Below are 14,724 nucleotides of genomic sequence, written 5' to 3'. Positions count from 1 at the left end.
AAAGAAAAATCTATCCGAGTTTCACAATGGGTTCAATTAAATACATACTTAATGAATTGACAAAGACACCAATTTATTCAAAGTATAAAAGAAATGAAAACAACATGGTGGCAAAAAATGCATTAAAAGCTTGTCTTGACGCATACCACGCACGCAGGCGGTCGACAGACAATTAAATAAAAATATGTTGATTACTTATAGTTTTTTTCAATAATCCTGTCGTACAAATTTTGCCATATTCAGGCGCACTTAGAATCCACTAATACTCGTTGACAGTTTCTGGAGCTTACATTAAACTGAAATAAGGTGGCCTTTTGGACGGATGAACACGTATACATTTATTAAATGACAAACCTTGCAGAAAGGCTTCATTACGCAAGAACTGCTTGGTTGACTCCCACTCGTACTAACATTTTTCCAAAAAACGGACAAAACTTCTAAAAAACTTATTATGATCACGACGAAATACGTCTCCAATAGGGTAAAATGCGCAATCTAACAGCGTAACAAAATGGACAACACTGTTACTAACAAGCAAGCAAACAAACCCCGTTAAAACGTCTCCAGCCTCCACCACGCCTACCATAAAATATTTACAAAAGCGGTAAAATTAAAACGAAAATTATGCTTCTACACAAATTTCTAAAATGAAAACATATAGTGCAATACAAATTCAAACGAGACGATCACACTTTGTGTTTATTCGTAAAAAAAGGTTTACACTTAACAATTGAAATTGTTTCAGATACAGGATGGCCCAACGGTGTTGAAGGTAGTGAAGCCAAAATAATGCCTACATGACGTAGTTTGCGCAACCGATGTTAAGAAAGAAACTACTATCGGTTAGTTTTTTTATAAAGAAACACAAAGTCGTGGAAGTCTTCAAAAAGCGGACACGAATGGTTAAATTCAACTTACTTATACAGGGTGATTCGAAATTCTCGCACACCGACTGTGGGATGGTGTTATACAACGAAAACTGAATAAAAAGTTCCTCTACCAGTTTTTGATCAGACCGGCACTTTTTTTTTCGACGTGCTGAAGCTTGTTTACTAGCAGACGGCGGACATTTTGAACAACTGTTGTAATTACGTACTCCTCATAATTATAGTTTATTTTGAACCTTCTTTTGTTTTTAAAAATGTGTTATTATTAAGTTTAACCAATGGCGCAGCGAAGGGGGGCGGAGATTTTTAAAACCGCGGTAGCTCGAAAAATAGCGGTCTGATGGAAAACTGGTAGAGGATCTTTTTGTTCAGTTTTTGTCGTATAACACCATCCCATAGTCCGTGTGCGCGAATTTCGAAACACCCTGTATACAGTACATACAGTCACAGTAGACTGGTTTAGAAAACGTCGTAACGCATCAGCTCGAGAATTAACTTTTTCGATTAGATACTACTACAATATCACAATATATTATTGTGTAAACACCGTCATGTAGAGGTTATTTTGGTTTACACCCCAAAAATAATGACGGGCACCATGTATATGACAATATTTCAATTTATTATAAGTGTCAATCTGGGGGATTATCTACGAATAAGCACAAAGTTGTTTATTGTACTTGAATTTGCTTTCTCAGTGTCTATTTTTCCTTTTAGAATTGGGTATTATTTTCTTGTTTAAATTTTATCGCGTTTGTAAATTGTTTATTTAGATTTGGGTATTTATTTGTAAAACCTGGAATTGCGTGTTTAAAATGTACTGGATTTCCCAATCGTCTTGTTTTACAATTAGGATATCGCCCGAGCAAAATATTTTTGCAGCAGTACTGCACACTCGAATACTAACAAGTATTTCTTTTTCACTGTAATTGAACGTGATTTTCAAAGCACATTCGAAAAACAAGTTAACCTTGCAAAATCAAACGGCCTTGGAAACTCCGGTAACCTTGTAAAATTCTCAAGCGCATTCGAGAAACCGTTAACCTTGGTAAATCAGGTTCCGTTTTTGAAAAACTATGATCACGGTATAAAATGGGATGATGGATACATTAAATTGAAAAGAGGTGCGCAGACTGCTCCCAGCCTTCAATCGAATTTACGTCAAAGGCAGTGAGAAAGAGTGTGTACTAAATTTCCTTGGCAAACCTGTTGTAAATATGAATGATATCGGATATCCTTCTTTGACGAAATTGAAAAGGGGTCTTACATTTGCCTTCATCATAGCGAGGGCACGGCCATATTTGCCAAAGAAAATTCAATAATGTACGAGTGGGAAAATGTATGCGGACTAACTGCGGAGATCGCTTGGCCAAATTCAGAAGAATGGCCCCTGGGTTGTTTCTGCTGCTGATGAATTATCGAATATTACATATACACTCCAATAAATTAAAATTATTATTTTTGTTTCTATTTGTTCTCTTTTATTTTCTACTATTATTAGAGAGATGTTCATGCGTTAAGAATTCTCACCAGAACATAATTCGTTTTTCACATGTGGTAACCCTTTTTAGAAATTCAATTTCTCTCCATTTTGTATACGTCCAAGATGGCGGAAAAAATGTCACGGTTCTACAAAAATCTAGAAAAGCTTGCCAGTAAAAACTAACAACTGCAAGAGAAAACTAAAAATTTCTAGAAAAAACTAGCAATCGCAGGGAAAGTGATATAAATTTCACGGACCCTTCACGCTTTCGTACCCTTTTCTTTTAGTGGACTGGGAAATTTATCTTGAAAAACAGTTTAATATTCACGCATCGCAAAGAGTATTTTTGGAGTGACGTCCGACAGTGAGGAAATGCATATTTTATTACTTGTATTAACGTTTAGTTGCTTTTGTGTAAAGTTGGCATGTGGTTTATAAACAACTCGGCGTTGGTGGAGCATTAAAACTTTATAAGTAGTCTAAAATGCGCATTCCATAAATAAATAACATGACGAATACTATCTCAGGCTACTTGAAAATGCTTTAAAAAGTTTTTTCGCCTGTTTTAAGCTCTCGGGTGTCGAAACTACTGTGCCACTTTCCAATTGTAGATGCGTTGGTTAAAAATCAATGTTTGCAGTTCTTTTGCAACTTGCCTACACATTCACATGTTTTACTATTGTTTAGGTCGTAACAATATTGCATAGACAATAACAGTACGGGTGCGACTTCAATGAGATAGCGCATCTTTTGCACATTGTACTATAATGAATACTATGCCATTCATGCACTTTGATTATTATGAAATGTTTATAAAAAGTGGACCCGTTGTGCTATATGGTTTAATTTAATTACCTCCCTATTCTTTTTTTACCTATATCGCAACCCGAAACACACTAATTAATGGGGTACGTAAGTTTGAATTAATCGGATTTGGGTCTGTTTTTGGCATTGTAGCTTTTGGATTAACTTAGATTTTGTACATCAACATTCGGACGAGAATGCGCTTGGGTTACAAACTGGCGTATATGGACCTGTGCGGCCATAAGTGGACGTGTAATGTGCATTTCTTTAGGTTTTTTACTGTTCATGTTACCAAACAAACCGCGCCGTTTCTTGATCGATTTGTAACTGGTTTTGCAATGTCAACAAATCCTTTGATATACTTGCAGAAGTAATTCGTTAGTTTTAGAAATTGTCTGAAAGTATGCCCATCAGTTGGTACAGAAATATTTCTAACAGAGTCTACTTTCTCGTACAATTTCGTTCTTGTCATTTATTTCGGAAAGAAGATAGCGGGATTTATCAAAACGTAGGGATATCTTCCCTCGGGCATTTAAGAACGTCGGTCCACTGTCTACGTCATTTGATGTGCCATCTGTGTGTGCCAGAGCTGTCGAATAACGTAAGGAACCCAACTAGGAACCCAATTTGATGTACGTCTCGGTGAAATATCGCAGGTGCGTTTACTAAACCGAATGGCCGAAACCTAGTGGAACCACTCTAGTGTCACGTTGTCGGTGTTTTCAATCGAATGGTTGGCTATTGCAATCTAGTGATAGCCTAAGGCAAGGTTTCAACTGGTAAAAAACTGTGCACATTTGAGATTATCCAATAAATCATATATTAACGGTAAAGGATACACATCCTTAACGGTTCTGTTCTGTAATCAACGCACACTCGTGATTCGCCATTCTTCTTGCGTTCTAAACGAATTTGATTTGCATGCTGTGATGAAACCTGTTAGAATTTCGCTGATTTCGTCTTCAGAAAACGCGCGCCTGACGATTATGTTCATAAGCAATCTCAGTCAGGATTTCTTTACCATTGAGGCACATCTCAACGGAACGCTCTGATGTTTTTGGGTTAATAATTTCCGGAAGGCGCATTGGTCGATGAATTACGTGAGAAAGTTGGAAGCGCTAGTGTGGCGCGTTACAAAGACAAACTTAATGTACGTGAGCAAATTGCCGATTCGAATCCGCTATGATTCAGAGCATGTGAACCGCTGAGCCAAAGGTTTTGGTAACAGAGACTTCTTGCAAATTGCTTTTCTAAAAATGGGATTGGTGAAAGATGAACGCTATGGTAGAACAAATAAAAATGGCCGTCGAACCCGATTAGCAACCATTTTGAAGGCGTATTTGTAAAATAAAGCAGTAGGGATTAAGCCGAGGGAGGTAGGCGGAAGGCATTAAGCGGTAAGTGTTCAGCGTGAAGCCACGATAGGACTCGGAAAAGGCGTTAAGTTAGAAGCGCAACAGGAAAAATTAATTATAGGGTAGATCGCGGGAGTATCGAGAGCGCAGTTGAAAAAGGTTCATTTAGTTACTAGTACGTGTCGAAGTTCAAGGGTGGTTTCAGTGCGAAATCAATTAACCCTTCCCGTTACGAACCTAAATTAGAGTCAATCATTGTCTTGTTTATTCCACGATACTTAGTTTGAGAGGATCCAGTACTCCCATGCGCACAGCGCCAATCTTTCCGCTAAATTATAATTTCGTCATGTCTGCAACTGTTTAGGCACCTAGGCTGTGTTCCAATATCGAGCGAATTTACATTTTCGGTGTGTTTGTGGTAATAAACCAAAATTAGCTAAAGCTATAAATTGTAAGTAATTTCAATCATATTTTATAAGGTTTGCTTGGATTCAGTGGCGTTTACGTACAATTATTTCTGGCTTTCGTTCTAGAGCAAGTAATGTTTAGGATTGTTCTAACAATTGAGATACCCTTTTAGGGAAACGTTTCGTAATAGACGTACTAAACATCAACATTCCCAAATCCCCGTTAAATAATCCAGTAACAAACTAAACATCAAACTCTGCAGGAAATGTTAGTATAATGTGTTACAACGAAGTTAAAAGCTCAACTTTAAGATGCCATTAAACAAAGATTCAACTTTAGTAGTTCGACTATAGTTTACGTAAACTTTGCAGCTAAATCTCGATGTCATCTAAATTTTGCAAAGACGCTTTAACTGAAATTTTATTGAAATTCAATACGTGCTTGAGCGAACTTAATTCTATTATAATAAAGCAAAATGTCAAAATCACCTGCTTGATATTTAGAGACGACATTGTTTCTAAGTTGTAATGGATTTGTGCACTCAATATTAAAACTTGTGCGGAATTAGGTGTCACGAAATTGCAGAACTGAGAGAAATTAATATCCATTTTGAAACAGCCTCACCTAGGCATGAGTAAAACTTGTACAAAAGGAATAGCAAACGTTTTAGTAGATGAGGGTTGCAAGTCGCCTCTGTTATTAGGTATTAAAGACAGAAGATGGGTTTTCACATCAGGATTACTGCAAACGTAACGGTTAAAATGGTTTGAATTTTTGATTAGACAAAAAGTCCACCCGTACGAGCGAGTAAAATTTTAATTCGCGCAAATGCAATTGCTATTTTGTGGAGGTTGTGGCAAAATTAAATTTAAGATTTCCTTTAAAGTATTAATCCGATAATTTCTACTATCGTGTTGTGGGTTGAATAGACTATATCTTTTATTCATTACTTCTATTTTTGTTAAAAAATACGACATTTACATTGTGAAAGGAGATACTGTCCACTACACACTTGCTAACAAGCTGTTCTAAACTGTGGGGGCGGGATAAACAGGTGAGAGAGAACTAAAGTATTGACGTGGGTCTGCTAAATAATTAAAACGTTTAATTTAGTATTTCAAATCTCAATTAATATTTCGAAACTATCGATTTCAGAAGTTCCTATTCCGATTTAATAGTGCAGTCTGACAGTCTCTTCCGCATTTGAATGTAAACCAGTTTTTTTACAAATATAGTATTGTTTCTATGCTAAATTCTCATAGTGTTTGTAGGTCAAAAATTCGATCATGTGATTAAAGCAATAAAGGCTAAAAGAATTACATTTCGAGCATGTCTAAACGCCTAATGTGGCTCTAAAGGAAGCGGGCGAGGAGTTGGTCAATGAAACTCAGAAGAGTAAAGTGAGTGAAGATGGGCAATACCGTTTGGGACTGTTAAGTTCGAATCCCACAGTACTGCAAGGTAATTTCTTTTCATTTAACATTCATTAATTGCATCGAATACTTAATAATTTGCACGTAGCCTTTATAATTCACAAAACTGGCGTGTGGTCTAAATGCATCGAAATAAACGCATCTCCCGATATTAATTATTAGTTTGTTTATTTAAGATGTAGCTTCTGCGGGATTATGTTTTCGGCCAACGTTAATTATTATAAATTAAAATGTAATCCTTGCGAAATTATGCGGTTAACGTCAATTATTTGTAATCGGAATTAGTGTGCTCAAGTATGTGAGCAGCTAACGTAAATTATTTTAAATGTAGATGAAAGAGCTAATTATTTGAAATAATTTATTTCCTTTTGTTCGCCTCACTTATAATTATACCATTTACGTTATTGCAGCTGTCGCAGGCCATTTGAACCCTTATTACCAGTTCGCGTTTCCGTGGCCAGTCGATCTGGAGATGCTGTTTTCGCGAGCTTGTTTAGACATCATTTAACTACTTTTTCATAAAAAAAAATCGAACCAATGCATTTAATTTTTTTTTAGAAAATTAATCATTTCTGTCGGAATGCCGAAAAAAGCCCTCAAGCGGCGATATGTGAAACTAACAAAACTTCAAATATTATAATATTTGTAGCGGAAGAACAACTCTTTTGAACTAACCCGAGTTTGTTTAAATCGGCTCAGCCGTTTCGAAGATACGGAAACGAATACCCCCCACCACTTCAGTTTTAGAGATACAGGAAAAATTGTCATACAAAAATGGTTCAGATTACAATCGACTTCAAAGACCGGACATTTTTTTGTTAGGTTAATATAGCGGAATTCACTGAAACATCACTTTTAGATTCCAGATTGCAGTTACGCCCCCTAGCGGTCATTTCAGAAACATTTTCCAGGTTTTGCTCATGGCCGTTTTAGTAATAACTTTTTTTACCGCAAGCCTTTACGATGGATATATTCTCAGATATAGTACCTCGCATTCTTAGTTTGCCACCCTGTACAATGCTATAATGATTTATACTTATTTACTTCAATTTGCGTTCTTAGTATTCAGAAAAATGAAACACCAACCGTTTTGGTGTTCATTTTCGTATTGTAGGCGATTTAAGTTACATATTGTAGCGAATTTTCTAGAGCGATATCACGACGCCATCAAGTTACACTAATTCTTACTAATGCATACTGCTGTTCTCTATCAAATACCCGAAAATTGGGTCCACCTCTCGGAAGGGGAAGAGGGGGCAACTTTGTAATTTCAAGTGGGAACTCAAATTCCATATCTCGATTCTACTCCAAAAAAGTATGAAGAATGTATTAGAAACCTGGGCTATTTGCTAAGCATGTTTAAGTCCCTAAGTTACAAAATGGGTAAACGGTTGGCCTGGACTACTCCTAGCATCTATGCGGAAGTGATAAAGACTGAAGCCCGTACAGGTAAAAGTAAGTGATATGATAACAATTAGTAACTGTTAGACATTCATCAGTAATTAATTTTAAATAAATAATCATGTAATTAAATTTACGTTACAATATTGAAGTTCTTTCGAAAAAAAAGATGAGATTTTTGGTTGAAATTTCCAAACCAAACACTAAAATTTTGAACAAATTCTTTTCATTGGTTCGCCTGAAAGTTATGCTAGCGTAATGAGTAAATTAAATTGACGATATTTATGCATGAAAAATGAAAATACTCTTCTAAAAACAAAATACGAAAAACGCGATTCGTTACAACATGCACGTAATGGATTGACTTTCGTAGATCACGGTAGAAAAAATTCCTAGGGGTAGCATTTTAATAAGCTTCACGAATAATTCAATAAGGTACCTACCCTTGAAAATGAGACTGCCAGTAAGATTAAATGGGAATGGAGGATAGAGGATAAGGGCACAAGCTCGGGTTATTTAAAGATTCATCGGATAACGTCAATGTTATTAGGGAGAGACTTCAGAAAAATAATCTGCGGGGCATCACGCCATTTTAATAAGAATATAAAACCTTCATAGCTAAAAGACAAGCTCGTAAATATATAGTTCACCGTAAAGCGCACACTGGAAGTTTTACGATTTCGGAGATAAATAGTTTATTGCTTTGGTACGCGGGAATGTATACAATAAGCGGTCTTTAAAAGATTTGAAAAAAAGGAAAATATATTTTTGCACTCCTTCGTTCTAAATCGCGTTTTCCCAATAAAACACGAACGTCGGGAACGTCAATTTTACAATTGACTATATCTACTTTCGCGCATTAGTGCCTAAAAATTCAACGAAATTATCTATTTAATGAGGATCAGAAACTAATAAGTAGTATGATGGAAGAGTAAAATAGAAAAAATAAATACACTTTACATCATTCTCTGTAGTACACGGGCAAAAATAAGCTTAAACCAGAAGTTTTGAACAATAAATTGACATTTTAAATTTATAAATTTCTACTTTATCGGCATAGTGGACTTGATTTTTTCAAAAGAATTATAATGCCGCAAAAATCCCGCGAAAAGGATTTGAATTTATATAAATTAGATTTAACTAATCCGTGCAAAAAATAGAATACATTTTACGTGCGTGAACAGTATTTGCTTGATTCGCGCGAGATGCGTCGCTCGTGCGCGTTGCGCACTCGCGTCGCCAAACTTCGCGCTCATCTGCAAAATAACTGTTCCCGCACTAATAATGTAAATAACTATTTCTTAAAACTCGCCGAAATTTTCTCTTTACGTAGGTTAGAACTAGCGTATAAACCTATATCAGACGTCTGTTGAGTAGTCAAATCTACTTTTATGTGATTTTTCAAATTTTGACAACACAACAAACAAAAGTTTGTATAAACGACGTTTTTCGTTGTCTATTCGCTTGGTAGCATATATTATGTAATTTGCCAAAAATTGACAGAAAAAGTTTGATTGGCAAACGTCTGCCAATATGAAATACCAAATGTTTATTAATAAACCTTTGTTTGTTGTGTTGTCAAAGTTTGAAAAATTACTTAAAAATAGATTTGACTACTCAACAGACGTCTGATATACGTTTATACACTAGTTCTAACCTACCTACCTCTCTGTTGTTATCTCTGGGTCTATTACGGTAACCAGTTAGTTCTTCCCTCTTATTAGTACACATACTTTCCCACACAATTACAAATATCCTCGCCATAACCTGTTCTTATGAACATTCCTTTACTTTTCAAAATAATGAGATAATTACTTAAAATCATGCTGAACGTGCATAATTAAAATGAGCGCATAGAAGTGAATTCTAATTAAAATGTGACACCGTAAGTAAGTAAAATAAATCACCTGTAATAAAACTAAACCTTGTTAAATGCGCTAGACTTAGGTCAAGAGCGTTTATAAAGCGCTTTATTTGGAGGGAAGGGACCTGGAAAAAGGGCAATAATTCTCAATTAGCGCAGGACATGCAATTTACATGATTTACAACATTTTCCTGGGACGTGCACAGTTCTTGGTTTATTTTTATTGTAAGAAGTGAACGTGGTTTGACAACCAAAACATACTCTACCGACGAATAGTTTTACTTCAGCGAAATTCGCTAGGCAAGTGAACTTATTTAGAAAACCTGGGTTTAATATTGGCCGTTTATTAACTCTTAAAAGCCAGTATCGTTAGAAAATGTGTTTTATGCGTTAAAATCGATTTCATTAAATTAGTTTGCGTTTTGGATATTCGGCTTTGCTCAGTTTATGGTCCCGTCCTAAACTTATAACGTCCGTTGATTATTAACCACGCAATTTACTTGTTGCTGTCAATTAGGATATGCAAAGTTTATTAATATAATTAAATGCGTGTAAAGAAAAAGGCATTACTGGAAGCTGTTCCTACAGACGCTTTCGACGAAGGACAGCGCGATAGTGCGTTATAGGATTTTGAGGCAATACGGTCGTAGATAGATTTGGGTCACAAGATGGCTACGTTTTCTGGCTTTTTGATGGATAAATAACTATAGATAAACAGGAGGGGCATGGAATAACATGGTCAATTTTTCGAGTGTTTTCCACTATTCTCCATTGCTACAAAGAGGTGGTCAAGAAAGTAAGAGGCCCCTTTGCAGGTAACAATGCTGATGCAGAGTTGGGTTTGATACAATCCTTCTTCACTGACAATGAATTAGTTACATATGATGCAAAATTTCTGAAACGCTGTCTTTTCTGGTGTATCCTTGTATTACGAGCAAACCACCATTTTTACTAATACAATTGTTTGTGATTAACGACTTTGACAAAGAAATTGGAAATGCTTATCACAAGCAGGAGAACATTTTACTAGGTAAAAAAAAGCACTTTAATGTTCCTTACTGATTTTTTCAAATGCGCCAAGGGTTGATTTTACGACTACGAACAACCAGAGTTCAATTCCTTCTTCAGGTTCTCGGCAGTAAACATTCACACAGCAGTTTTAACAATGGTTCTTTGTGATCACAAAATATACTAGCTCGCCTACTTGCATTGTTCTTAACCAAATACGGCAATTTTTTAATTTCATTAATTATTAAGATGCGACAAATGTACTCTAAAGTCACCTTTTACTATTAACGCCCCTCTGTAATCTATGCGTACGGTCATAAGGGGTTAGCATTCAGTCTGACTCTAGGTCTGACTGGTTATCTTTCGCGCTCGAGGGTCATATAAACAAACATACTAACATATCTCGCCAGGGGGGGGGGGGGGTGCCCCGCCCGACCGAGCTGTCGCTGTGCTTTCCTGGACCTCCGACTTCGGTCGGCGATTGGGGTCATACCTATTTGGGAAAGGGTTACGCCGCCACCACGTATATTATTATTTAGGGTACATATCCCGTCTCGGCCCTCTGCTTAGGACCCCCGGCTAATAGATCAGTACCGTTGACCTATGCTCTCACCTGCGAACACACCTGAAGGTCAAGCTTACCCCCAAACCCAAACAAACCAAATATGCTTTTCCGAGATCGATTATATCCGGATATCTGCCAAGGGTTTTACATAACAATAGCCCAACGACCAAGCGCGGTGAGCATGATGGACTGCACAATTCACTCACCACCTACGAGAGGGAAAGGAATAGTTCACGACTCTTCCATAGATCGCCTCTTTGTTAACGAACGTCGCTTAACGCCTTTTTAGTATCAACCGCTGCTTAGTATCTATCACCTTACATAGTGGAGAGGGAAAGGAATATCTCATATATACCATAGATCGCCTCTTTGTTAACGACAGCTGATTAACTCTGAAAGCTTTTTTTGTATCAACCAGTGCAAGTGCAATCAAGTTGTAGTAGAAAATCTTCAGAAGTACGTATTCAAGCTCGAAAATTGATGCCCATGTGTAAATAATGTACACCTGAATTATGTAAAACATGTAGAGAACTACTCATTGCTATTATGGTATAATTAGAAACACATGTATAGCTGTACATAATTTTTTAACGTTCGTGGAGAAATCGCATAATCTCTGAGATTGAAGTTGGCACTCAGGAATGTTACGCACACTCTTACCAACTTAAAGTAATCATGAAATTTGGAGTATTATAACCTCACATTTCGACGAAATGAAGTGAACGTTTAATTAATATTGTGAAAAATTTAGGACTTCTGCAAATTTTTTTGTTGAAAACGGTTAAGGTGCTCTCTAGCCATTTTTATTAATTTCATGATCGTACCTGGGGGGCTTAATAATTTCACATATCGATTTCTTCTTTTAAAAACTTATTAGAGTCACGTAACCGAAAAAGTCACTAATTGTTCAGTTCTTCTCTGACGCACAAAGAAAAATCGCGACAATCACGAATATCATGTCGGGGTCAAAAAATTATGGTTTACCAATACGCGGCTCAACCGATTGGGACCAAATTTGGTACACATATTATTAGGCAGAAAAAAAGAGAGCTGAAAAGTTTTTAGGTAGAACGGGCATGACACCTCGGGCCATCTGCCGAAATAATGATCTCGCATCCGGGCCAACTGCCGAAATTGGGCGGAGAATTTTCCCACGGTCCCCAGAATTTTCCCACACCCCAGTGCCTCAATACCTACTAGTATTCTAGTAAAACTTCAATAAATTTTGTGGATTAACATTTATCAATCTAATTACAAATAGGTACTTTAAGTGTATAATTCAACATCTAAACAATGAATTAATGGATTCACGTATAGAAGCTTAGATAAGTTTAAGTGAAACTTTAGAGACCGTCCTTAAATGTATTATAATGGCAATCGAGCGAGTTCGTCACTAATTAAGAGGATATTACAAAAGTTCCAAATGGGAAACCTAATGGGGCAAGCCTATTCACAATCACTTATGAAATAATTCTGGGAGCAGGATAATTGAAATTCGTCGAAAATGTTTGGGAATGCGGCGAGTAAACCAAAACCTTTTTTCTGAACACGGTATGCCGCAGGGCAGTGTAGATACTTTCGTTCGAGTAATGGAAACGAATGCAATAAACAATAAAACCTCGATAGGTGCGAGTTAGTGGGTCGGGCGTTTTTAATGTAAGGAGAAAGGACGAACTAAAATTTACAAGTAAAGGGATAATAAAATAAATAAAGGCACCTGACGTATGACGGCTGTTTAAATGTCTCCTGCCTGAAACTTTTGTCAACTGGAAGTTGAAAAGAACGACGTTTCACATGGATGAAAACCGATATAAGTTTTTCCAGCCTTGGAATAAGCATTATATTATTATCCCGTAGGGAACTAAATTGGAACTTCAGTAGATCCTACTTTCTTTCTAAGGACAATCATACCCTAAAATTATATATTTTAGCTATTCATGATATGTCTGTTGGTGCGTTATCAGCCATTGTTAGTGAAACAAACTATCCAGGTACGTCTTTGAAATAAGTTTAGGTGGAAGAACAGTTCAGGATTCGTTATTAAAAGTAACCTTCTCCTTGAAGTTGAAACAAAATTTATGTAATTTCGCTGACGTTAATAGCAAATTGCCGAATCTCACGAATTTTAGGTATGATATGAATATACAGTCTAGTGCTATTCTAATACACTCGAGCATGAATTTAAAGGGAATCATCCCTTTTCTGAGTACCTTTTCACGCGATTAACTGCACGTAATCCAGCGATTTCCGAGTAAATAGATAAACTTGTAATAAAAGTGTAGTTATCATTGTATCTGAATCGCGTTGAAAATTTCGAACTTCTCATTTAACGTGTAAATATTTTATTACAGGTGGATCAATTCCCTGTAGGATCCTAAGATCCCAACTTGCCATGCCACATCTCAAAACATCGTTTCCGGAAGCACTTGGCATGGCGTTAGACGAACAACAAACATTACTGAACTCCTCAGGTGAGCTCTCTAATTTATTACATCAAAAGAAATTCAATATGCTCATAAAAAGGTCTGTAAAGTTTTCACGCGATGTTCAAGGAAACGGTTTTCCGTTTGCGCTCTGTGCCAAACGATGGCGCCACCGCGCGTGAAATGTAGAAAACGTGAATGTACATTTACGGGAAATTTCATTACGCATACAGTTTTGTATTTCGAACACAGGTGGATCTGAAACCCTTTTTCTTAGTTTCAAGATGCAACAGATGGACAAATCTGCGTAAGTAAAAAGGATTCATCGATTTTCTAAATACGTTACGAACATGTAAAATTACCCATTCAATTTTTCTGCATTTATTTATAACGAGTTGTCCCGATAGACGTTGTCCTGTCTCATCTATGAAAATTCAATTCCGAGTTCAATTCCAACTGGAAATAATAATAAAAAAATATTTCAAAAACAGTGCTTATTTGTAATGCTTTCTGATACACAACATTGTTAGTTTTGTTTTCTGGTGTTTGAATAAAGTTGAAAGTTTTCCAACATGGAACAGGCGACATACAATTGGCCATGTGCAAAACATGGATTTTCCAGATTGATTTCACAAACACGTCCATTACCCTTGTTATTTAATTTTCGATATTTCCAAATGCAAGCCGAACTGGAAATTGAAAATGTTTAAAGTCGAATGGCATATTTATCGTTCACTCGTTCGGAATCATTTGTACTACCCTTTTGAAATAATGACTTCGATCATGGTTATTAATTCCAGTACCGCATGGCGGGTGCCACTAAGACGTGGCTGGTTTATTTTCCGCAACATATGATTACCGATCCAAGTTTTAATTGCAGATTGGGTGGTGGTAATCCGCTCAATTCCAGAGAGTTTACAAATTCCCTGGGCTAACGGGCAACATAATCTTGTTTACGATTCGTATGTTATCAAGTCGCCCGCAATCTTATTTCAAATGGCGTGATTTTTACTTTTGGAACAAACACTTCTCAAAAAACTCACTGAAGCAACTGAAAACTGAATAAACGTTCCAATCGAATGGAATAAATTCA

General features: G+C 36.5%; 1 protein-coding gene across 1 annotated transcript in view; it reads left to right on the top strand.

Moving 5' to 3' along the window:
* Positions 1-6,318: 6,318 nt before the first annotated feature.
* Positions 6,319-14,724, top strand: part of LOC116176211 — a 60,901-nt gene continuing 52,495 nt past the window's right edge. The window contains exons 1-2 of the mRNA XM_031494691.1: positions 6,319-6,398; positions 13,560-13,679. Coding sequence (XP_031350551.1) covers positions 13,601-13,679 — 79 coding nt within the window. The 5' untranslated portion in view covers positions 6,319-6,398; positions 13,560-13,600. The remainder of the gene's footprint in view (positions 6,399-13,559; positions 13,680-14,724) is intronic.

This window comes from Photinus pyralis, unplaced genomic scaffold (genome assembly GCF_008802855.1).
Source record: "Photinus pyralis isolate 1611_PpyrPB1 unplaced genomic scaffold, Ppyr1.3 Ppyr1.4_LG7, whole genome shotgun sequence".
Taxonomy (NCBI): Eukaryota; Metazoa; Arthropoda; class Insecta; order Coleoptera; family Lampyridae; genus Photinus; species Photinus pyralis.
Note: the sequence above shows the minus strand (reverse complement) of the source record. Positions and strands in the feature narration are given on the sequence as shown.